This window comes from Crocuta crocuta, unplaced genomic scaffold (assembly GCF_008692635.1).
Source record: "Crocuta crocuta isolate KB4526 unplaced genomic scaffold, BGI_CrCroc_1.0 scaffold183, whole genome shotgun sequence".
NCBI classification, from domain to species: Eukaryota; Metazoa; Chordata; class Mammalia; order Carnivora; family Hyaenidae; genus Crocuta; species Crocuta crocuta.
Genome location: NW_027529431.1, coordinates 714,149 through 741,435, shown reverse-complemented (window position 1 = coordinate 741,435; position 27,287 = coordinate 714,149). Strand labels below are relative to the sequence as shown.

At 33.5% G+C, this 27,287-nt stretch overlaps 1 protein-coding gene across 1 annotated transcript in view; it reads right to left on the bottom strand.

The window, feature by feature from the left end:
• CDH10 (cadherin 10) overlaps positions 1-27,287 on the bottom strand; it is a 197,871-nt gene that overhangs the window by 105,817 nt on the left and 64,767 nt on the right. The window contains exon 2 of the mRNA XM_077759571.1: positions 21,648-22,003. Coding sequence (XP_077615697.1) covers positions 21,648-21,878 — 231 coding nt within the window. The 5' untranslated portion in view covers positions 21,879-22,003. The remainder of the gene's footprint in view (positions 1-21,647; positions 22,004-27,287) is intronic.

Below are 27,287 nucleotides of genomic sequence, written 5' to 3'. Positions count from 1 at the left end.
ATATTTGATATTACATGACAAGAAAAAAATCAACAACCTCTTATTTACAAAAAAAGACTGGTTATGTGGGTTGATGGCAAGAGTAAAGAGGCTCTGTTTTGACACATGCATGACAGGGTAAAATGAATCAAACAGAATAGTCATATTTGCAGGAAGTTATGTTTATATGAGAGTGAAAGAGAAGAGAAATCTACATTTTGACCAATCCTAGATCCACCAACGTGAGTTGGCTGCAAAGAAGTAAAATCTAACAAGCAGACACCTTGCCTCTGACTCACACCACATTCATATATAGCTCACATCATATTCACGTTATCAGAGAATTCCTTGCACGCTTGCCTTTGCTTCCTTTATTTCATAACAATACCTGAACCAGGAAAATAATATTTAATGATGAGTTCAAAGGGTCCAGCTCAGAATCTATAGAATTATACTAGGATAAGAAAAATAATAAGGAACAAACAAAAAAAAATCAGTAACAATAGATACATACAAAAAAAAAGGTCATCAGAAAATTATGATGAAGTAGGCATGAATACTTTTTACAGTGTAAGAACAATTTATATGGAATTACCAAGTATCATGCAGGTACTAATTAATTTAGTAGTGTTTTTTTAAGCCACATAAAAATGATAAGCACAACATGCATGATAACAGGCATGGATTGTTAAAAATTGCCACAGGAAGATGTGTTCCTCTATGACAAAAGTCTGAGTATCAACACAAGAGTTGATAGAAGATATTCCAATAACACAGAAGGGGGTTAAAACATAAACAGAATTCAGGAAAATATGAGAAAAGTAAAATGAAACAAAAAAAGAAGGAACAGAGGAAGCAACACAAGAGAGAGTGAAACTTTTCATTAACATAGTAAATAAAAGAGAAGTCTTGACCAAGAAAAGCAAGCAAACGGAATTAGAAAAATTAAATAGATATACTTGATAAAGGTCTGATATCCAAAATATATAAAGAAATATTAAAATTCAACAATAAGAAAACAAACAACCTTAGTTTAAAAAGCCAAAAGACTTTAAAAGATAACTTCAAAGAAGATAAACAAATGGCAAATAAGCATACGAAAATATTCTCTACATCATATGCCATCAGGAAGATGCAAATTAAAATAGCAATGAGATGCCACTACACGTCTATTAGAATGGTCAAAACCCGGAACACTGACGGCGCCCAAGGATGTGAAAGAACAGGAACTCTCATACATGTTGATGGGAATGCAAAATGTTACAGCCACTTTGGAAGACAATTTGGTGGTTTCTTACAATAGGCTCTTACTGTGATATTCCCACAGTTGTGTTCCTTAGTATTTACCCAAAGGAGTTGAACTTATGTCCACCCAATACCCACACACAGATGTTTCCAGCAGCTTTATTTATAATTGCCAAAACTTGGAATAAGCCAAGATGTCCTTCACAGATGAATGGATTAAAAAAAAAAGTGCTACATTCAGACAATGAAATATAATTCAGTGCTCAAAAAATGAACTATAAAGCTACAAAAAGACATGGAGAAACTTTAAAAATGCATATTACTAAATAAAAGAAGCCAATTTGAAAAGACTACATATTGTTTTATTTCAGCTATATAGCATCCTGAAAAGGTTAAACTATGGTACAAACATTGTTGGTTACCAGTGTTAGAGGATGGGGAGAAATAAATAGGTGGAGTAAGGGGATTTTTAGGGCAATGAAATAGTCCTGCTGATTCTGTAAGGGTGGATACATGTTATTATATACATTGTCCAAACCCATAGAATGCACAATGTCAAGAATAAACTATAAGGTAAACTATGACGTTTGGGTGTGATATATTGATATAGGTTCATCAATTGTAAGATATATGCCATTCTGATAATGGGGAGACTAAGCATGTGTGAAGGCAGAGGTGTATGAGAAATATCTGTACATCTCAGTTTGGCTGTGAATCTGAAATTGCTCTTAAAAATAAAGTCTTAAAAATAAATTAAAATACAAAAGGGAATAAATCACAAGAGCAACTTTACAGTGGAGATGCCATTTTAATCCCATCATCATGGTTATCACCATGAATGGGCCAAATGGAAATCTTGCACTACTGGACTGGATGCAAAGACAGCAGCATCATTTCTGAGATTTCCTGCCAAAGCTGCATAACCTAAGTCTAGTCAGGACAAAACATCAGACAAACTCGAATTGAAGGACATTTTACAAAGTAACTGGCCTGTAATCTTCAAAAGTGTTAAGGTCATTGTATGAAAGAAAGATTGAAACTATATCAGAAGACAGAAGGAAAGCAAAAAAGCATGAAACCTAAGTGCAACGTAAAACTGGGATGCATCACTTTGTTGAAAAGGGCTTGCTGGGACAACTGGCAAAATTTGAATGCATTCTGAATTAGATGTTTGCAATGTATTAGCATTAATCAGAACAGAACTATTAAAATAAGGAGTTTGTGTAAGAGAATGATTTGTTTGAAGAAAATAAATGCTAAATTATTTGGATGTGGAATAAAAAGATGTTACGAGAAAAAAATAAGAATAAAAGAAGTTGTTTCCGGGGCATCTGGGTGGTTCAGTTGGTTGAGCCTCCAACTTCAACCCAGGTCGTGATCTCACAGTTGAGTTCAAGTCCCACATCAGGCTCTGTGCTGACACCTCACAGCCTGGAGCTTGCTGCGGATTCTGTGTTTCCTTTGCTCTCTGCCCCTCCCCCACTCCTGGACTGTCTCTCTCTGTCTCAAAAATAAATAGTAAACATTTAAAAAAAATTTTTTTAACTGTTTCCAAGAAGAGAATCAGAGAAAATTCACACAACAAAATAAATACATACTTTAACTTCACAAAAATAATCAAATAGTCTGTGTAGGAATACATACTCAAACGGCTAAATGCAACATAAACTGGTAAAAATATATTGCAGCTCATATTAAACCTTAGAGATGACCATTTTCAAATGCAATAGAGAAGTTGCTTGGAAACACTTAGGTTGAAACAATTCAGAATGCTGGAGAAAATATAAATAATACTTTAATAAAAGTAATAAAGACAAGATTCAGCAACAAAATCTAATGGAAAATAAAAACCTAGACCAGTGAGTATAATAACAGATCACAAAGCTATTTTTCTATGAGAATATGTCTATATGAGAAATCTCACTTTTCAGTTTTGTGGCCCACGTTGGGTATACAACTCAAGGCCAAAATTATAGATTCAACGTCCCAAATTAAACAGTTAAAGACAGATGCTCATATTATGGAAACAAAGAGAAAATTATCTTAAGCAAAACTTGAGAAGTAAAGGAAAGTCAATGCATAAACAGTAAAGGTGAAGAAAAAACAACTGACAATGAGAGGCTCTGACCAGATGCTGACCTTCACCGATATCTTGAGCCAGATTAAACTGTGCAAGTAGTGCGCCTTGGTGGCTCAGTCAGTTAAGCAACTGACTTCAGCTGAGGTCAAGATCTCACAATTTCTGAGCTTGAGTCAGGGATTGGGTGAGCTCGATCCCACTTTGGGTAAGTCCTGCCTTGCTTCAGGTGAGTCCTGCTTCTCTCTCTCTCTCTCTCTCTCCCCACACACACACATTCACTTGTATCATCTCTGTCAAAAAATAATTAAAATAAAATAAAATAAAAGTGCAAATAAACCAAAAAACTCTAAGATAAAAACTTGAAAGCAGTCAGACAAGAATAGTCTTATTATCTTCAAAGGGGAAGAAGACTGTCAGCTGATTTCTCAACAGCAACAATTCATTAATAATGCAGGAGGCAAAGAAATGTTACCTGAAGTGGATGCCATTCTCAAATTCTATACCCACATAAATTGACTTTTTAACGCAAAGCCAGAAATATTATCATATAAACAAAACTGAAGATGTCATCACCAGTATATGTATTCATAAATATTAAGACGACTGATTCTTAAATGAATGTCTGAGATGAAAGAAGAAACAGTGAAGAGAAAGCAAAACAGGTAGGTAAATCTAAACAAACAGAATATAAAAGACAAAGACAGCATAATTCATGTTGGAGATGAACAGCAGTACTGTATTCTGTGATACTTGTACAATCCAGCTCTAGTTCACTTTGTAGACTAAAGAAACTCTTGAAGACATTTTACAACAAGCAGAAAAGAATTTGAGAACTTGCCAAGGCATTAAAAAAGATGCTCACACTGTATCAAGTCTATGATGACAAGAATGCATGCACTATTCAAACTACTCTTAAAATAAAGAAATAAAACACTTTAAGTCTCAGGATTTCTAAAATTCGAGCATACTCAATAATACTAGTTTTATGTTTTTTCATTTCTTATAAATGTACATCAAATATTAGATGAGGTTTTTAAAGCTTTGACAAAAATATAACAATTCTAAAGTAATAGAAGTGTTAGAATTTTCCTAAATGATTAATAAGATCACACTACATGGTTATATGATCTTACTGTATGGTTTCAGCTTGTATGGGACATTTTTAGGGTCCCATACTAACATGCAATTAAAAGGACTTTCTATATTATTATCCTAAAGAGAACATGGACATATGGTCAACATACTTTTCATGTATGTGTTAAGGGACAGATAATAAATATCTTCAACTTTGAAAACCACACAGAGTCCTACACCATATTTTTCCTCTTCTCTCTTTTTTCTTAAACGTAGCCTTAAAAACTTGTACAAATTATGTTTAGGTTATGAGCTAAAGGACTACCTTCTGGCTGGATACAACCACCAACCATAGCTTACCAACTTCTGCACTAAGACAACAAAATGAAGAGTTATAGCTAATAAGCAGAAACAAAAAGTAATAATATAGGATTAGAAAAAAATTTCAACTTGTTCAAAAATAAGCCTAAAAAGAGAAAACAGTGACAAAACCAGATGGTACAAATAGAAAACAAATAGCAGGATGATAGATTCAACTCTAAACATATCATTAATCATATTAAATGTAAGTAATTTGAATACCCCGATATGTAACTTAGAAGTGAAATTAATCATTTTGAACTTTCACCAAGAAAGTCTCTCCACCAGAATGAAGAATAATTGTAAAATAGGAGACTATTTTCAAGTAAAAATTTAATAGTTAATCAAAATGATCTGAGACAAAGAGATAAACTTCACCCTCAATATATTCTGTGTTCTCACTCTGAAATTTTAGAGCAGTCTAATGCTCCATCTTTCTAAGAACTAACTTAAGATACTTCCATGTGCTTTCCTATTCTGCATATTTGTTAAGACTTGGGCAAACTTTACATTGTTTTAAGATATCTTAATTGCTTAGTCATTATCCTGTTTTGGGGAATTTGAATTTTCCATTTGTTGTTTTATAAATAGTATTTCTATGAAATTTTTACTTCTTTCTTGAATTAATACTTTCTAAATTGTGCAAACTGGAATTATTGTGTTGAAGATATAAAAACTTTTAATTTCTTATATACTGTCTAAAATATTGATCTGATCATTTGAATCAAATTATAGTGCTATCATTCACATGTACCTGTTTCTTATTAATCCACCAATAACATTTTTACTTATTTTTTCAACTTTATTTCTAAGATATTATGTCTATTGTTTCTAAAGACAATTTGCACTTTCTTTGTGATAACCTGTCATCTGTATTTCTTCAATTATATCAGCTATACTGGAATTTAAATTCCCTATGTTGTTATCCAGCAGCTCCAATAGCAAGTAGGGAGGGTGACTTTTCTATTATTGAGTTGGTCCTGATGTGTATTACATGTAATTTTCATAACAGGTTCTCTCACCTTTTAGAACTTCTCTTAATTCATTGATTTTTTTTTTCTTTTTGTTGTCAGAGCTTGTGCTTTATGGGATTATGACATGATTTGACTTAAATTCTGAAAAAAAATCTCTGTCTGTCACTCCCCTTGGCCACAGTATCTGTCTCAAAATAAATAACTAAACTTAAAAAAAATTAAAAATGTTCCCTTTGAACAAAGTTTGTTTTAGTGCTGGGGCAGGAAATAAACAAGATTAACCTGGAATATCTTATGGTACTAGAAAATAAGAAAGTGTTCAAAAAACAAAATGATGGGGTAGGTCAAAGGAATACAAGAGCCGATCTGAAAGAGCTCCCCATAGCCAAAGCTGGATGAATTCAAGCAACAAATTAAGTAATATTAGTTTGTAATTCAACATACAAAAATAAATACATATCTGTATAAATATAAATAAAAAATAAATAAACAAGAAAAAAGAGACACATTTTCCACACAGAAGAATTTCAAATAATCTTACAGATTCTACCTCTCAAGGATTTAGAACATAAGCATCTGTCCCTTGAGTGTGGGCTATGCTTTAGTGACTCATTTCCAGAGTACAATATGGAAAGTGATGTTATACTGGAGACCTTAGCCAGATTTCAAATCAACATGAACAGTATCAGTGATAAGTAATACTAAACACAAGTGCCCAGACTATGATATGATGCTGAAAATGACATGTTACCTCTGTGGTCTCAAAATCCCTAAAGCCCATAACCACAATCTACTCTTCAGAAAAAATATCAGGATAGTCCAAATGACAGACACGTTATAAAATACCTGATTAGTACACCTCAAAAATGTCAAAGTCATCAAAACAAACAAACAAACAAAAGGAAAGAAATATGAGAAACCATAGTCTTAGTCAGAGGAGCCTAAGAATATATGGCGGCTAAATGCACTATAGTCTCCTACTGGGATCTTGGAAGAGAAAATGGTCACAACGAAATCTTAATAAATAATAGAGTACAATTAATAAAAAGTATACATATTGTTCATTACTTGTGGCAAATGTATTATAGTAATTTAAAATCTTAACAATAGGGAAATCTGTGTATGGAGTTAATTAATAGACACTCTCTACACCTTTGCATTTCTTCTGTAAAAGTAAAATAATTTTTAAATGAAATAGTGTATTTTGAAAGTCTTTTTGTGACTCCTTCCTTTATTATTGTTTTGTTTCTTTCAAAGAAATATTTAATTGATGCCAAAAATGCACTTTATAGAAACTAAGAAGGAAAGAGAACCGGAGTAGCCTATAAATGTTAAAGAAAATAAGTCAACAGGCTGTTTTCTTACAATAAAATTAGTGCATCCTAGGGTATTTTTAGTGAATTCTAGCTAACAGTTCATGAAGGCAATAATTCAATCACATACAAATTAGTTAAGGTTATAATAAGTGATAACATTTTCTATTTCATTTTATGTGGTTATCATAACTTTGATATCTAAATATGATAGGAATAGGCCTACAGAAATTTCACAGCATGAGATCTTGGATAAAAATACATGATTTTATAAGAGTAGAATTTAAAACAAAATAAGAACAAATGGAATACAATAATAGAAAGCTATTATATCATTACCAAATGTGAATTTTTTTCAACTCTACAAGTTTTTTCAACTCTACAAGAAAAATCTCTTAAATAAATCCTGAGATTAACATATCGATGGGAAAACAAACAGTTCAATAAATACATAAATATACTTAATAACATTTCATATTCATTCATGATTTTAAAACATAGCACATTAGAATGAAAAGGCAATTTTTAGTATCATAGAAATATTTTTAAAACCCTAAGAAAATTCACAATTAATAGCAAAATGTTGAACTCTTTAAAAAAATCATGAACAAAATAAAGATGCTCCCTCTCATATCATCTATTGAGTATTGCTTTAGAGTTTTCTTCAGTGCAGAAAGACAAGTAAAAAATCCCACTAACATTCTCTTCTGCCACATACTGCTGCATACCTCACTCCCTTCTTTAGCAAGACTCTCTAAAGTTGCATGTACTTTCTCCAACTTCTCTCCCTTCATTCCTTTTCAAATCCACTGTAATAAAAATTCTGGATGACCATATCATTGAAACCATAATATCAAGTTCACCTATAATCTCCGATTTAGGTTCCCCTAAACTTTTTTGAGTCACATACAACCACCCCTAACATTCCACGTATAGTACGGCAGAAATTCCTCTTGTTATCAACTTTAAAGCCAGAAGCCAGAATGATATTTTTAAAATGCAGTCCATGTAATGCCAGTCTTCTGTCAAAAATTCTACGTAACTTCCTATTTCACTTGGAGTAAAAGTCAGAATACTTCCTCACTTCCTCACAGTTTCCATATTCTAGAGGTTCTTTGCATTCATTGGCTTGCATCCCTTCCCTCCATTTTCACAGTTTATCACACTAATCCCTAGGTCCATTGTTATGTCTTTTTTCTGACTTTGACCCTCTTGCATCCCTCTCATGTGGGAAACACAGGGATCACCTGAATAAAGCAGGCTAATCTCCCAATTTCAATGTCCTTTATTTCATTACAGCTGCATAGTCTTGTTTTACTGTTTAAAATAACATATTCATTGGGGCTCCTGGGTGGCTGAGTTGGTTAAGCGTTGGGATCTTGACTTAGGCTCAGGTCATGATCTGTTGGCTGGTGGGTTCGAGCCCCACATCAGGCTCTGTGCTGACAGTGCAGAGTCGGCTTGGTTATCTCTCTCCCTCTGCCCCTCCCCTGCTCATGTGCTGTGTCTCTCTCTCAAAATAAATAAACTTAACTTTTTAAAATGTCTATTCATTTTTGAGACACAGAGAGAGACAGAGCACAAGTGGCAGAGGGATAGAGAGCAGGAGACACAGAATCAGAAGCAGGCTCCAGGCTCTGAACTGTCAGCACAGAGCCCAACTGGGGGCCCAAATCCACCAGCAGCAAGACCATGACCTGAGCCGAAGTCAGTGCCAAACCAACTCAGCCACAAATTCTGAGAAGTAGGATGTGGATATCTTTGGAAGCTATTATTCTGTCTACTATTCTTTATGAGATCTGGGCATCCATTACCTCTCAGACCTCCTTCTACCACCTGTTTATTGATTGCTTTGTTCCACACTCACTTCCTTGCTCTTCTTTGAGTATTCACAAGGAACCTCCTGATTTGGAGTGTTTGCAGCATATGTACACATTCCACTGATAGCCACTTAGTTCCCTCTTTAACCTCCTCCAAATCCTTTGCTCAAATACCACCTTCTCAATGAGGAAGTATCTGACCACCACCACCTGCTATGTCTCATTTCCCAATATTTCTTACCCCTTCTCCTACCTCTCTTTTTTCTTTTTTTTAATTTGAGTGAGCAAAAAGAGAGTGGAGGAGAGGGACAGAGGGAGAGAGAGAGAGAGGGAGGAGAGAGGGAGAGAGAGAATCTTAAGCAGGCTCCACACTTAGCCCAGAGCCTGACTCGGGGCTCAATTCCACAACACTGGGATCATGACCCAACCCAAAACTCAATAATTGGAAGCTAAACTGACTGAGCCCCCAGGCACTCCATCTCTTCTTTTCTGATAGCAGTCTTCATATTCTGACATATTGTAATAGTAATTGATTGATTTATTTTTAATTCCCTGCATTTTCCACTGAAAACATGAGCTTCATGACATAGGATGGTTGTCTTTTATTTAGTGATGTGAACTAGTGAAATAACAGGTGCCTGCTCCATAGCTATTATGGATTTGGAGATGAAGCAATCAATAAGAAAAAAATAGATGGCCTAAAGAAACGATTGGCAAAACAATTGAAAAAATTTTTTCACAAAAATGAAAGCTCACTGTTACTTAGGAAAATATTAAGTAAAATACAAGATTGGGGACTGGGGTGATTTAATAACAAGGTTGGGTGTCTAAAGTAAAAGGACTCTCATATACTGCCAGTGGGAATATGTATTGATTAACGTTTAGGAAGCTAAGGGACTCTCTGGAAAAATTAAAGTTAGGCACACACTATATAGATCAGCAGTTTTACTCCTAATTATATACCCTAAACTTTCAGTATACAAATGTATCAGAATGCATATTCAGATGTTCAGAAGATCATCATCAGTAATAACCAAAGCTAGGGGAAGGGACAATATCATATATCCATTACTAATAGTATCTCACTAAATCCAAACACATTCATACAAAGAAATCCTCTACATAATGGGTTAATTTCATAAACCTCTGAATAAAGGAAAAAAGACACAAGTTATACCTGATTTTGGAAACGTTAAAAAACTCTAGTATTTTGTTTAAGATTGGCTACATAGAAGTTCAAACTGTTAAGAAATGCAAGGCATTATTAACACAAAATGAAACTTATCGAAATCTTCATAAAGGAGAAATGGTGTTATTATACCCACAGAGAAAGTTTCTTAGGGCTAGCAATTTTCAATTTCCATTGATTTATATTTATTCATTAAAGTGTATATGTGTTTTAGTCAACTTTGGTATGAATTACATTTGAAAATTAAAAAAAATACTTAAAGGTCAGTTAATAAGGAAAACTTATGGATAAATACCTTACTATCTTGTCAGTATAAAAATTGTTAAAGGATATAAACACTCATGTAAAGAAATGGAAAATACTTTAAAAACATGGAGGAATACTCATTGTCACTTAACATAAGAGAAATATGTTTTCATTCATAAGACTGGAAAAACTAAAAAATGATGATCCTATAGAGATTTGATAAAACTGTGGAGAAATATTCTCACCCATTGCTGTTGATATGGTAAACTGAAACACCAATGAAGAGGCATTTAGCAATACTATTAAAGTACAAAATTTCTCAAGACTGCTTCAGCATTTCCACCTTTAGTCACATTTCTGAAGATGTGTCAGCAGTGTGTGAAATAATAGTTCATGTTATTATTAAATTACTTTTTAATAACTAAATGCTTGTCGAAAGGGAAATGGTAAATTATGATACATCCACAGGAAATATGCTTGTCAAAAGGAAGATGATAAACTGTGATACATCTATAGGAAATGATACTATACACACACTAAACTTTTAAATAAATCTTCATTTACTGAAACGGAGAGTCCTCAAATTGTATTTTTAAGTTAAAAAACTACATTATATAAGATTGCATTAAGTATATTACCCTTTATGTAAAAACAAGTCATATATCTGTGTTTATATAGTTCTATAACGTCTATTGAAATATATACCCACCTCCAAAAAAAAAAACCCTGGAAAATGCAATTGTTTCTTAGGAAGAGAACTATGAATGCCTGAGGATCACGGTGGGAGTCTTGGTGTTAACTGCATACTCTATTTTGCCCTTCGAATTTTATAAAAATTAAATGTATTTTCAATTCTATATATAAATTAAATAAGAAAAACATAACAAAATAAATTTGACATCTGTATGATGTATAAGAACTATCCCTGTTACCTATGTAATTTTAGTTTCCTATTGATATCATTCCGAAAAGAAAGACAGCTAACATACTTAGCATTATACTACTTAAATAAGAATGTAATTGTTTTCAGTGAGGTGACATACAGAATATTAATAACAATAAGCATATTATTATTAATAATAGTGTAAAGAGGTGTAGTGTTAGCGAGTATATACTCTGGAGTCATCCCTTCTGTGTAAGAACCCCAGCTCTACAAGTTATTTGGCTAGTGCCCTTAGACCATTTATTTAGACAATAAGGACATATTTTTCTTAATTATAAATGAGAGATAATAATAAAAACATCTTATGAGGTTTTGAGGTAATATTAAATAATATTAAAAAATCAAATTTTAGAGTTATTCTTATCAAGATATATCAGTGTATTTCAGATTATTATTAATTATGCCTTATTTAATTCTCACATAAAAACTTATGTAATAATATTTACACCAAATTTTGCTTTAAGAAATATGTCAAGTATTAGTGGCAAGAAAGGTGTTGCTTTTTTTTTTATTAGATCTTTTTATTTTATTTTATTTTATTTTAAGTGTTCTGTATTTATTTATTTATTTTTTTAATAGTTTATTGTCAAATTAGTTTCCACATAACACTCAGTGCTCATCCCCACGTGTCCTCCTCCATGCCCATCCCCTCCTCCCCCCAAAACCACACTGAGATACCACCTCACACCAGTCAGAGTGGCTAAAATGAGCAAATCAGAGAACTCGAGATGCTGGCGAGGATGTGGAGAAACGGGCACCCTCCTACACTGTTGGTGGGAATGTAAACTGGTGCAGCCCCTCTGGAAAACAGTGTGGAGGTTCCTCAGGAAACTAACACTAGAACTCCCCTATGACCCAGCAATAGCACTGCTAGGAATTTACCCAAGGGATACAGAAATGCTGAGGCATAGGAGCACATGTACCCCAATGTTCATAGCAGCACTCTCCACAGAAGGTGTTGCTTTTTAATTGTTTTACTTCTGTTTGTGATTTAAGTGAGAATATTCTATTTGTTTAATGATTATGATTATCTGTGATGCTCGCTGTCAGCATAATAGAGATATTTTCAATTCTAATTATTTTTATTTTTTTAATGTTTATTTAATTTTGAGAGAGACAGACAGAGTGTGAGCAGAGGAGGAGCAGAGAAAGAATGAGATACAGAATCTGAACCAGGTTCCAGCCTCTGAGCTATCAGCATAGAGCCTGACATGGGGATCGAACTCAAACCTTGAGATCATGACCTGAGTCGAAGTCGGACAATTAACCATCTGAGCCACCCAGGCACCTCTAATTCTAATTTTTAATAAGGAAAGAGAGCTCATCTGATTTTGCACATTCACATCCTCTCTTTCTGTTCACCTCATAATATCCTATCACTAACTCTTCATCGTTTCAAAATATCTCTCACACTTCACTTATTGTGTCTAATTGATAATATGCTTTGAAACTGTTCAACCTAAAGCTAACTGACTCCCATTTGCCTCGGATGATTAGAGTAACTCTCTCCTTGGTCCACACAGATATTTAAGTTGTTACACCTGCCTTTTGGTTGAGTTTGCATTACACAACAAAATTAGTCACTTGGTTCTTTGCAGTTTCTCTTCTCCCATGGCCTCTATAATAATGCTAGTCTTGCCCTTCTTCCCCACCACCCCACCACCCCGCTTCTCCTTGGGTGGTCTCTGCCTCTACCTGTATGTTATTTGATTTTTAATCCAAAGTCATGTCCTTGATCTTTGATTTATCTCTCTCTATTGTTTCCCTTCAGAAACTCAGCATCACGGATGCAGAACCTGGGTCTGTTCATGATTCACAACTCTATCCATCTGTTCTGCTAGACTCAGAATAGTTGAACACATACACATAAACTAAACTTGGTTCTAGTTTTGCTGTAGGTTTGTGGTGAAATTGGTGTCAAGGAAAATTGCAAAACTCAGTGGTCTTGGAGTTTTCTGGGGGGCATCTGGAAGACACAACACTGAACTGAGAAGTTCACTTATGGAATTTAAGCTAAACAGCAGCCAAATTAGGCAATGTTCCTTTAGAAAAAGGCCTATAATAGTACATGCTCTTACTTTGTAAAATTTCCTACTTCATAAAATAATTTTAGTACTGGACTGAAAGTTAACATCTGAATTTAAAATTCTAAATTTAATAGTTTTATGTCATCCATAAACAGATACAGTGTGGTTTTAAATGCGAAGTTAAAGAAGTGGAGGAATTTTACTGAAAGAGGGAATATGAAATTTATATAAAATACCCTTTGCATATCGTTGATGAGTGTTCTAAGGAGAGAACCAAAGTTTATATATTATATTCCAACAAAATTACTGCTCCCTGCTCTAAATTTAGACCATCTATATGGAAACTTACATGTTCATACTGTTCTTTTAGTTGCAATTATGAGAAGCCATGGAACAGTTACACAATTAGCATTATCATAATAATAATGGCAATAGTAATAATAATGGTAATAAAATATTAAGGTTTAATAATATTCTTTACTAAAATGTATGTACAAATTTAACTATGTGAATATTTAAGAACTCACTTCAGAAAATTTATTAAAGTATTCCCTCCTTTTCATGCTTTCATAAGAAGCAACTGAGAATTTGAATATATGAATATATACCAAGTGTGAGACATCGATGAGCAAACACAATAACATACATCCCACTTTTTCATTTTCTTTACTGAAAAGAACATTATTCTTCAGTACAATGGGGATGGAATTTAATTGAATATATAATTATGTATTGTCTCCAAAAAAGAAAATGAGAGGGCTTTCATAGAAATTCATAATACAATAATAATTTCCCATGCTTCATGACCATTACACATGCACCTGTTACTGATAAATTACACTGAGATACTTTCTGCGAAGCAAATTTATGTGCAATTTAACACAGTTTTCATCTACAGAGATTTCTCCTGAGTTTTTGTTAAAAATCTAGTCTATTTTCACATAAGCTTCATTATAAAGTAATCATGTTGCTGAAAACTTTATGTTGAAAAATGATGGGTTAAATTATAAATTTAAATTTTTATTTGAATTTGAATATTTTTAGATAATAGGTAAGGTGTTCTAAAATGTATTTGACATAGAAAAAATTTGAGTCATTTTTTATTTTCATCAGTTTATTATTATTTTGAATGCCCTTCTATCTGCTTCCAACTGTTACTAGTCTTTGTGAATTCACTGGCCTAAAATCACAGAAAAAAAACACTTTCAGGAAATAAACCATAACTATCTTTTTTTATAAATTTATTCCAGTAAAAGTAAGTTTAAGGGATATGACATAGGGAGGTAGATTTTAAGAGATGCTATGTGGCTAAATGAAGAAACAGGAAGAGAAAAGAGGTTTCTGTGGGGAAGGGTTAATAAAATGGTGAACATGAGACAGGAATATACAAAAGTAAGGCTGAGATAGGAAAGAAAAAATGACAATATTCACAGCATCTCTGGGATAGTAACTCAAGGGGAAAAAATGGGAGAATGGAAGCGTAGATTTCCCACAACAGTATGGGCAGTGGAGTGTGGTAAATATGTTTAGGTGGTGTGTGAGTGTGTGTGTATGTATGTATGTGTGTGTGAATGTCTGTGTGTATGTGTTGTTTCATGAAGGTTATAAAATGAAGTTGTCACACGTACATATGAATAATCTTGGTATTTGGTAACATGTTATGCAAATATCTTCATGGAAGACTGTAGAAAATATGTTATCACTACTACCAGTAAAAACTTGTAAGGAAAAAGATTATTGTAGTTGTTATTTATATACGAGCATCCCATACTTAATTCCATTTATCCTGTAAATAAATGCCATTTATTTTTAACATTCCACATTTCACATTTGATGTTTTGATTGAAAATGCTAAAAAGGACCCTATTTTCTATTATTTTATATGAGAAAATAATATAATTGCTCACACATTACATCTAAACTCAAAACCAATTTTCTAAAAAGTAACCAAAGTACAGTAAAATCTATATATGAATAACATACTATAATGTTTGTTAATATGTAAAATGATCACCTAAAGGTTAATATGAATTAGCATGGCTTCTCTGTATTTATAAATCTTGGATACACTTTCTTTTTGACAGCCATTCCTATCTTTAAATCATCTATGTCTGGTTTTGAAGTTTTATCTTCAATGCAAGTGTATTTGGAATGCAACTCAATTACCTTCCTAAATATGGCTTTGTTAAAATCTAGGGAACTTTGTGGATGTAAGCATATTTTCCCTATATAACTGCTGGCTGAAATATCATTGTATTGAAAGATATAAATATTGTATGCATTTTGAGAATTAAAAACCAAGAGGTGGTCTGCCTGGAAAACATTATCAATGTTCTGCAGGCCAGGCTTCTATTTAAAAATGCTTTTATTACCTCTCGCTTGAGGATTAGTGTAAGAAGATCTTAAGAACTCTAATTCAGATTTGTCTTATTTCATGGTTTTTACATATCAGGGAAATACGTCTTTATCCATCCAAAAGTCCAAATGTCCCTTCATCAGGAAGGTCTATAACCTCCTAATCTAAAGGAGTCTCTGCCAATGTCTCTCACATCATCCTAATTTACTTTCTTCTGGGACTTTTTCTATCTAAAATTATCTATTGTGTTATTTGTTTCATGCCTCATTCTTTTAGTGGCTGCAATTAATAGGGTTCTAATAGAAAATACCATAAACCAACACTCTACTTGTCCCAAATCAGGTCTATATACATTGAAAGGCTAAAGGGTTTTCTGTTGTATTTGTTTGTTTGTTTAATGTAGGTCTTTTTTGGTCATATTTGAATTGTTTTTAAAAAACAGTCACCTGGAGGGGCACCTGGGTAGCTCAGGTCATGATCTCACGGTTCATGAGTTCAAGCCCTGCATTGTGCTCTGTGCTGATAGCTCAGAGCCTGAAGCCTGCTTCAGATTTTGTGTCTCCCTCTCTCTCTGCCCCTCACTCACTCGAGTTCTGCCTCTCTCTCCCTCAAAAATAACTAAAACATTAAAAAAAAATTTTTAAGTCACCTGGAATTTTTTTAGTGTCAAGAACAGTATCATTACAGTTACTAAAATATCCAACTCTCTGAAGAGGATATTTAACATACGTTAGAATGTTTGCAATTTCTGAACTCTTATTGTAGCATAAGTTTCTCTATGTACTCGAGTCAGATCTGTTTACCTCAGGAAAACTTCAGTGGAGGGTCGGGGGGAGAGTCAGAGCAGTCTTCCTGTCTCTATCCTAGTTTGAACTACTCTTTCTCCATTGTAACCAGGTTTGACTTGATTGTACCTACATTATTAAGGGTGAAAGGAACATGGTCTAATATGGTGGGCACAGTTGGTATTTCTGGTATTCTTTTTAGAGTTAGGTTATTCTTTCATGGGTCACTTTTTTTCACTTTTTAGAAGATCTTTCCTCTAGAAATATCCAGTGATCACTTTTAATGAGGCATTGTACGTCAAAAGACCTCCAAAGAAATAAACAGATAAGTTAAAAAGTAAAAGCATATCCCTTGGCTCTCCAATCTCAACTTTTAATAACATTGAATTATGTGATGCAAATCCCAAATCTCTTTTATTTCCATTTTAGTTACAAATACTGCAGAGATAGAACACGGGAATAGTTGGCACTTATTTTTTTTTGTTGGTGGCTTTTGGGTTCTGTGCTCTTTCAGAGATTAAAAGAGCCTCGTAACTTCCTGTTAGCTTTATTTATTATTTTCTCCTTCTCTTAAAGGCAGATACTACATGAGCAGAGAAATGATATTTTCTCTATCATATACTTAATAAAAGTAGTAGTACCTGAGTAGTGGGCATTCTAGACATTTATTCGAAGAATGAATGCATACTTCATTTCTAGGCAGTTTGTGGAGCCCCCAAGTCTACAGAGAAGGATGACGAAGAGGACAGAACCAAACGTATGCCTTAAGGAGTAGATAGGACATGAAGGAGAGGAGATCTTGAGAGAAGTCCCTTTCAAAACGTGAATACTAATGGCAACTCTGGAAGGGAGAAATAAAATAAGTGGGAACACATTCAGAAGCAAGAACCCAGAAAGAACTAAAATAAAGATTGAGCTATTTAGGAAAATGTAAAAGACTAGCAAACTAGGACGGGATTTCTCAGTCTTGGCACTGTTGATGTTTAAGACTAGAAAATTCTATGGAGATCTATGCACTGTAGGATTTTTAGCAGTAAACTTGGATTCTGCCATCTACATGCCAGTAGCATCCCCCTCACCTGCCACCACCTGATTGTTTTCATTATACCAATAATGTAGACATTTACCCTAATCATTTATAAAGTATGATTATATTTTCACGTCCTGGAGTGAATTGTCTTACTAAGCTGATTCCAAATCAGGTTATTGTTACCCAAATATGTTATTAATTTTTTGGCATTAGGGGTTTTTCTCAGTATCTGGTTTTGTAAACATCTAATTTTAACATGCTCTTCTCCACCTGAGACTAATTAATATAAACTGAGTACAAAAAATTTTTAGTAAATAAAATTAGCATTTCTCTTAGAACTGTATATCTGTTACAGCTTAAATTAAATTCAAAAGTATCTAGTTTATTTTTTTATGTTTTATCTTATTTTAGTTTATTTTTTGAGAGAGAGAGAGAGAGAGAGGGAGAGAAGGTGAGGGTAGGAGAGAGAGGGAGACACAGAATCTGAAACAGGCTCCAGGCTCTGAGCTAGCTGTCAGCACAGAGCCTGATGCGGGGCTCAAACCCACGAACCACAAGATCATGACCTGAGCCAAAGTCAGACACTTAACCAAGTGAGCCACCCAGGTGCCCTATTTTTTTTAATTTAAATTCATGTTAGTTAATATACAGTGTAGTATACATAAAAGTATCTAGTTTAATGTTGTTATATATATTGTTTGAAGATTTGGAACCTAGATATTTGAAATTATTTGTCCAGGGTAACTGAATCAGGTAATAAGGAACAGTGATTAAAAGTTGTACTTAAACAAATAAAAATAGTTTATAGTTACAATGATCCTCAAATCTTAAATTGGAAAACTAATATTATCTATAGAAGGATGAAAATGAAAGCAACATAGTACAAAGGTAGATTAATTACTTAAAGTTCAAATTTTAAGCACTTTGCTATGGAAGGTGAAGAAAGGTCACATGGTGTTATCCTGTAAAGGAAACTTCTTAAAGGTAAATTTTGTTATTATCTCACTGAAAAGAAAAAAATAACTTATGATAAATATATTTTGGTTTAGAATGTATTTGATTGAATGGTTAGAGGAAAATGTGTTTTGATCATTAAGAGCTGAACAAAGAAATGCTTTGAGTTCATTACTGGCTGGCTTTGGGTTTGTTGTTGTTGCTTAATTTCAGAGAGAGCCAGGAGAGCGGTGGAGGGGATGGGTGGAGAGAGACAGAGAGAGAGAGAGAATATTAAGCACCCTCCATGCTCAGGGTGGAGACTGATGCAGGGCTGGCCCACAACTCCGGGATCATGATGTGTCGAAATCTAGAGTCAGATGCTCAATGGACTGAGTCACCCAAGTGCCCTTTGGCTTGGTTTCTTTTCTTTTCATTTTTTAAAAATGTTAATTTATTTTTGAGAGAGAGAGAGAGAGAGAATGTAAGCAAGGGAGGTGCAGAGAGAGAGGGAGACACAGAATTGGAAGCAGGCTCCAGGCTCCGAGGTATCAGCACTGACCCTGACATGGGGCTCAAACTCATGCACTGCGAGAACATGATGTAAGCCAAAGTTGGACACTCAATCTACTGAGCCACCCAGGTGCCCTTGGCTTGGTTTCTTAATAACAGTCATGGCAGTGACAATTTAGCTACTGACTGTCTCTCTTCTTTCTCTTTGTTTCTCTCTGTTTATTTCTTCTTTTTTTTCTAAATGGATTTTAAAATTCTCATATACTTTATAATACAAAATATTATTAGATTAAAATGAATATATAGTAAGATTAACATATTAAAATTAATGTAGGTAAAACTATTTTATATGTAAGTACATAAGATATATATATAAATTAAGCTATTCACATAATCATAGAGTTTGATTTCATAGATGAAGGAATAAAGGCTAAAAGAACTTAGTTGTTTTAACCACTGTGAGAAAAATAGTGGTAGAAACAAAGTTACATCCTAAGTTTTCTGATTATTGATTACATGCTTTTCTTTTTATTTTTTAAAGTGTATTAATTAATTAATTAATTAATTTTTGAGACAGAGACAGAGTGTGGGAGTGGCAAGAAGCAGAGAGAGAGGGTGAGAGAATCCCAAGCAGGCTCCGCACTATCAGTGCAGAGCCCAATGCAGGACTGGAACCCAAAAACCATGAGGTCATGACCTGAGACAAAACAAAGACCCAGATGCTTAACTGACTGAACTACCCAGGCACCCCAATTATAAGCTTAGAGCTACAGAACCTAATAAATTTCTGTTGATCTAATAATTCAACACATATTAAATAGAAAGGAACTAGTGAACGCATCCCATAAATTCTTTATGTTTGTTCTTAAAGTTTTCTAATTTGTTTTTTTCAAGCAGAGTAAATAAGAATAAAACTTAGGTTGTATATCATGATGCATTATATCAAAATGTGTATGCAAGTTATTTACCAGCTTTAAATACTCATAGGGTTTTAAATTCTAGACTAGTTTTCCCCACCAAAGACCCACACAGTACCAGATTGATTCTGGGAATTCAATTCAGTGCAACTCAGATTTATTCAATCAACTAAATACTGTATTCAAAGATCCAGAGACAAAGTGAGGTATGAAGTAAAGGTCTTGATCTCAAGGTGTTGACATTCTTCTGGGAGAGAACGAAGAAAGTACATAAGAAGTCACTTGACTATCATGAGAGAGCATATAATGCAATGGGAATTTAATTTGTCAACACTTATCAAATCCTTATTAAAATGAACTAGGTAAAAGAAAACACATGGAAATAAGCCAAATAATTTCTTTGTTCAGGAGGAACCAAAGGAAGCTGTACTTTCTTTGGTCTAAATTTCTGTTATTATATTTTCATGTGGTTGCTTTCATTAACTAAAAGTTGCCTATCGCAATAACCATAAAATGCAGCTTAACCCTCTTAGGCATCCAATCAGATGCGACCTTTTGATAAGTCTGCTACTATGTGCTTTCTGCTAATATTGCTCAGATTTCTGCTGCTTTTCCTTCTCCTTCTAGTCGATATAACATTTAACCTTTAATGCCATCTATGCCACATTGCCAGACATTTAAAAAGGACTGAAATAACTGGAACATGAAAAAACATACCAAAGTGTTTTAAGCTAATGAAAAAAAAACTTTAAATAATTTTTAAAAACAGTTTTTTAGAGGATAAAAAATGTTAGCACAATTTTAATTATTCGAATGAAGCTATTAATGTTTAGGTTAATGCAAAATTCTCCATCATGGCAATATATCTATCATAATTTTATAGTGTTAACATACAATATATTAACATGTGATTATAATTATTTTTATCTTGCTAGTATTTCTCTTTTTTCTTTGATATATTTTCACACTGTCCATAAAAATAATAACCATGACTATTAACACGAAATCTTTCTTAAGACACTATCTAACTTCTAGCACACTCAGATAGTGCCAAAAAAATAAAAGCTGAAAATAAATGTAGTTCACACAAGCATTCATTGCTACTTTTCATTCCATTCCTAACCACACTAATTTTCCTCACTTTTATAACTGAATAGAGTGAAAACTTGTTTCTGTCCACATATCGCAATAAGTAAACTACTTCCACCCGCTTGTCTATTTTTCCTTTATATAAATGTGCCCATACTGAGACTTAAGAAAAGTAAATAACACTCTTATCTGAAATAAGTTTTCTTATAAAAAAGCTATTTTTTTGCCCTTAGGTCATATTTTTAATGGCATTTGCTTTCTCATTCTATAGAATATTAAACAACTTTTAAATGTCTTTTCTTCCTTGCTAAAATCAAGAGCGATGGGAACCATTGCATCATCTATCTATCTATCTCTATCTCTCTATTTATCATTTATCTATCAATTGTCTATATCTCTCTATCTCTCTATCATTTATCTATCTATCCATCTTCTATCTACCTATCTAGTCCTTTTAAATAGCCAGATTGACATATAGTTTTCTTACTATCGATTTCTAACTACAAATTCTAAAAGTGTAATTTTAGTACTTCTTTAATCCATGAGGAAATGGACAGAATTAGTTCAATCAAGTGAATTTCTACCTTTATCATGCTCTATTTATTTATGCTGTTCTTTTTCAAATTATAATTTCTATTCCATAAACAAAAATTCCTTTAGGGATATTTAGAGAATAAAATTTATAAGAATGATGATCTTGATAATCTTTAAATTTTCCTTACTAAGACATGTAAAGAAAGAATATAAATATTTGCCATTTCAGCACAAACTTACCTTGCCCACGTATTGATAATCAGATCCTGTATATTCCTCCAATAAGAAAAATTGATTCCACATCCACCCACGTTTTTGACGATGCAGAATTTTGCCATCACTCCTAGGTACACGTGCACCTAAAATTCTTTGCTGGGGTACAGGAGTCCTTCTGAACATTATCTCTGGAGAACAGAAATGTGGCAGGCATACCCAGAGTAGAAATAGTAGCAAAAATTGATATATTGTCATAGTTCACTTCTTGAAAATTTCCAACGTGGATGAAGAGAAAGCAGTCCTATTTTATTGGGTTGAATTTTACTGTGTTTCAACTGGTTTCCAACATCTCATCAATGTTTTGGACATGTTTCCAAAAGCTTCAAACAAACAAACAAACAAACAAAAGTCAGTTGACAACATTATGAATGTTACCTGTAACCTTAAACATGAAAGTGATAAAGATCAGTAGCAGCCAAAATACCTACTTTCACTCTGTTTTATAAAATAATGATTAGTTTTGGGAGACATTGTTTGCCTAGTTACATGTCAACAATTTATGAAAAAATTATGGTAATTTCAGATAAATTCTAAGGAAGACACATATTAAGCTTTGTTTCTTTTTTCTTCTGTTATTATAACAGTTTTCAGGAATTGTGATTCCTACGTGGAGTAGAGATGTAGTTAATTTTGCACATCAAAGTAACTTAACATAAATTTAAAAACTGAAAACAAAATAGTGATTTAAATAAAGCTACACAAACATGCATCTGTGGTGCGATGCAAGGATATTTGAATGTTTTTTTAAACAGCAGCAGTTTCTTCCAATTTAATCCTGCTCAGAAAAAGCAATACAAGAACAAACAAAAGGATTGAAGTGCCTTTGGCTGAAGACGTCTCTCTGCCCTCTTAAAGTAGAAAGAAATCACTACTAAAGTAAATCCAGTTTGTAGTATAATTAATACTACTGTGTAGAGGGAATGGAGGACATTGTCAGGCATACTCCCAGTGGGAAAATTTTAAACCCAGAACTCCACATTGCCCCAGGACATCCAGGCTGCTCTCTGCTTCCCTCCCTGTGCTTTCTTCCTCAACCCAGGTAATCCCATTAAAATCTAAATCAGATTATGTGACTTGTCTGCCCAAAACACTCCCATGAGGTCTCATCTCACTTTGATTAAAACCCAATGCATTACAAAAACCAATAATTCAGTACTTGATTTCATGACTACTGCTCACTTCTCTGACCACATATTTTACTCCAATACCCATGCCACCTCTCAAAATTGACTCCTTTCTAGCCAAAGTGTCCTTTTTATTTCACCATGCAACACACTTCATATTCTCTTCTCCTAAACTAGACTCTCTACCTTTTCCCTCTGTTTGAAATGTTTTTCCACATAGATGTCCACTTGGTTAGACTCCCTGCCTCTTTCAGGTCTTTCTTGAATCCTCTCCTAACATTCCATTTATACCCATATACTATAAGTGCTTTATTTTATTGGGGATACATTCTGTCTCCCCTATAGTAATCCCACTAGTCGTTTTGCTACTGTGTAACAGACTCTTACACACAGTAAGTGATCAATAAACATTTTAACTGAATAACTGAATATACTCTAAGTTGATTAAAAAATCTGATACCATCCCTTTTTCTATCGAGTTCTGTCCCAACATTTATGTATGGAGAAACACATTTTGAAATCATAATTACTTTACTTTAAGTCTTTGTTTATATTATTGTTAATCCTCACAATATTACTTTTATTTTAAAATCTTCTTTGCAGATTGTTTTTTGTTTGTTTCATGTTAGGTATGGATTTTATTTCAGATAAGGATAAAACATTTGTTATAAAAAAGTAGTTTGGGGACCAAACAGATTGGGTTCCTTTTCTCTAATATGGCAAAGCATTCTAAGCCCTCCAGCACTGACACTGACATTCATGCTTTCATCCACAATGAGCTGTAAGCAATCTGTTTATTCTTTTTGGTTTTGTTTTATTAAGAAGAGTTAAAGGTTAATGCAAACATGCTTTACAAATAAGATTAATGGTGAAGCAGTATTCCCTTGAGTGTATTAAATGACAGTGGAGCTCTCGATAGAATGTGAAGCATTCGATATGACAGATGTAAACTGTATTAAAAAAGTCATGTATTGCTATACTTGCAGTATCAAAATTATCTAATACATAAAATGATTTTACATTACAAAGCACTGACTTCATAGAAACTTAAATTGATTGCAATCTAAGTAATAGGAACATTTACCAAAACAATGTTTGTCTTTTTATGTAACAGGACATGATGGATGGTATTCTCCAGAAACTTAACACTGTTCCCAAGAATTAGAGGAGAGTGTGTGTAATTCAGTGTATCTACTTTCTGTAAAAGCTTTAACACTTACTGAAGCAACAGTCATTTTCATTTCATCTCTCTTTTTCTAATTTTAAAAATATATTCCAGCAACTATATGATATGTTGGTGATCATTTTCAATGCAATTATAACATTATCTATAATTTTAAAAGCTTAAGCATCAATACTTTGTGGAATAGGTAGGTGGAGATTATACCTGTAAAAATTGCTGGTAAATCAAGGGAGCTGTACATATGCATAGAATGTTTTTTTCATCATTGTTATAGCTCCTACTAGTTAATGATAGGTTTCCTGTAGGGTCTAGAGTAAGATATATTATTTAATATTGATTTAATATCATTAAAATATGTTAAAAATATATTTTACATAAATATTTTTTGATAAACCATTTCAAATGATGACAAGATTAAATAAAAATTTTAAAAACAAAAGTTTTACTTTTTTAAAATGTTGTTTTATTTATTTTGAGAGAGAGAGTCAGAAAGGAAGCAGGGGAGAGAGAGAGAGGGACACACAGAATCTGAAGCAGGCTTCAGGCTCTGAGCTGTCAGCACAGAGCCCAATGTGGGGCTTAAACTCACAGATCGCAAGATCATGACCTGAGCTGAAGTCTGATGGTTAACCACCCAGATGCTCCCAAAGGTTTTAAATTTTGAATATTTTTGATTTATGATTTTTTTTATTAGATTAGGATTTGGGTCCCGTATCTAAAAATCTTTGGGGACACCTGGGTGTCTCAGTCATTAAACATCTGACTCTTTATTTCAGCTTCAGTCACTATTTCACGGTTAATGAGATCAACTCCCATGTTGGGCTCTGCACTGACAGTATGAAGTTTGCTCAGGATTCTCTCTCTCTCTCTCTCTCTCTGTCCCACCCCTGTGTGTGCTCTCTTTCATTCTCATTCTCTCTCTCTCTCTCTCAATTAAATAAATAAATAAACTTAAACTTAAAAAAATCTTTGTCTACTTTAAGGTCAAGACGATTCATCTCATGTTTTCTTTTCAAAGGTTTATCATCTTAGTTCTAACATTTAGGTCTATGATCGAACTTGAATAAAGTTTTGTACATAGTGTGAGATATGAATGGAAGCTCTTTGTTTTGCTTATGAATATCTAGTTGTCCAAGCTCCATGTGTTGAAAAGTCAAATCTTTGCTCCACTGGATTGCCTTTGTGCTTTTGTAAAAAAATTAGTTTGTCTACATATGTGTGGGTCTATTTTTAGGCTCTCTGGTTTATTACATTCATCTATTTGTCCATCTTTATACCCATAGCACACTGTCTTGATTATTGTAATTTATAAATCTTGAAACCAGGTAATGTTGCTCCTTCAACTTTGCTCTTCTTTTAATTTTTTTTTTTTTGGTTGTTTTAAGTGTTTTGCATTTATATTTAAATTTTATAATTACCTTGAAATTTCTATATAAAAGCCTGTGAGATTTGATTGGGATTGCATTAGATCTTTAGGATAACTTGGGGAAAATGATCATCATAGCAACATTGACTCTTCTGACCTAAAAATCCTATATATCTCTACATCAAAGAGTTCATCTCAGTAATGTTGTATAGATGTCAGTGTATAGATCCTGCTTACTTTTCATCAAATATAACCTAATATTTTCACATTTTTGTGATATTTTTATTTCTAAACCATTTTATTGAGATATGATTGAGATATAAAAGCTGTACATGTTTAAATTATACAACTTGATGAGTTTGACCACTGTTAAATGCATTATTTAATACTGATTTAAGATCATTAAAATATGTCTAAAATATATTTTAAAAAAGACAAGCCAAAAATATATAATAACAGATTATATTTGGATATAGACATATCTAGAATATACAAAGAATGCTCAAAATCCAAAAATCAAAAACCATAAAGTCCAATAAAAAATAGGGAAAATATATGAACTCACATTTTACCTATAGAAAGCAAAAAAGCACATGAAAAGATATCCAACGTTGTTCATGATCTGAGAAATGCAAATTAAAATGACTAACTGTTGGGGAGCCTGCATTGCCTATTTGGTTAAGTGTCCAGCTCTTGATTTCAGCTCAGGTTATGATCTCATGCCGTAAGGTGAACATGAGATTCAGTGCTACTTACGATTCTGTCTGTCTGTCTGTCTGTCTGTCTCTCTCTCTGTCTCACTTTCTCTCTCNTAAAAGAACCAACTATTAACAAGTGTTAGTGAGGATGTGGAGGAACTAGAACAATTCTACACTATTGATGGGAATGTAAAATTATTTAATCTCTTTGGAAGATAGTGTGGTAGACTTAATAATGTTGACCCCTCAAAGATGTTCACATTCTAATCCCTGGAAACTGTGGAACCTATAAATACGTTACCTTCTAAGGTAAAAGGGACTTTGTAGATGTTATTAATTTTAAGATTGCAGAGATTCAGAAGAGTGTTTTGGATTATTCATGTGGGATCACTGTAATCATAAAGATCCTTGTAGGAGGAAGGTACAAGGATCAGAGCCAATAGTAAGAGATAAGATCACAGAAGCAAGGGTTGTCAGTGCCCCGAGCAAGGGGGCAGCACTCAGAATTCAAGCCACTTACAAACTAAAGAAGGAAAGCAGTGGATTCTCCCCTGGAGTCTCCAGATGGAACATGGCCCATGACAACTTGATTTTAGACTTTTGACTTATAGATAGGCAACAGATAACTCTATGTTGTGTTAAGTCAACTCTATGTTGTGTTAAGTCACTAGGTTTGTGGTAAATTGTTACAGCAGCAGTAGGATTGGCAGATGCTTAAAACAGTAAAAATACATCTACAGTAGAATCCAGTCTTCTGCTCCCAGGTATTTATAAAAGAAGAATGAAAGTATAGGCTCATCTAAAACCTTGTATATGAATGTTTACACAGGCTTATGGATAGTAGTAAAAACCTGGAAACAAGCCAAATGTTACAGGTGAATATCTGTACAATGGAATGCTACCAAGCAATAAAAAGGAATGATCTTTTTTGGTTCCACATGTAAGGAGCTTGAAGTTACCACTCAAAGCTAACACAACACAAAGCTGAACAGACTGAAAAACAGCAATTCTTGGATCCATAAGAGACAGAAGGAGTCTGGGCAAACTACTGCTCCCAAGCCTGGAGAGACAGACAGATGAACAGAAGGAAACTAGACTTCAGCAGAGACTCAAGAATAGAAACCATCTTGGAAATGGGATAGGAAAACTGAACTATAATTGACAAATTAATGGAGGCTTAGTGCATACAATTCTCAAAATTAAAAACTCCAGGAGACTCAGTCATACTGTGTG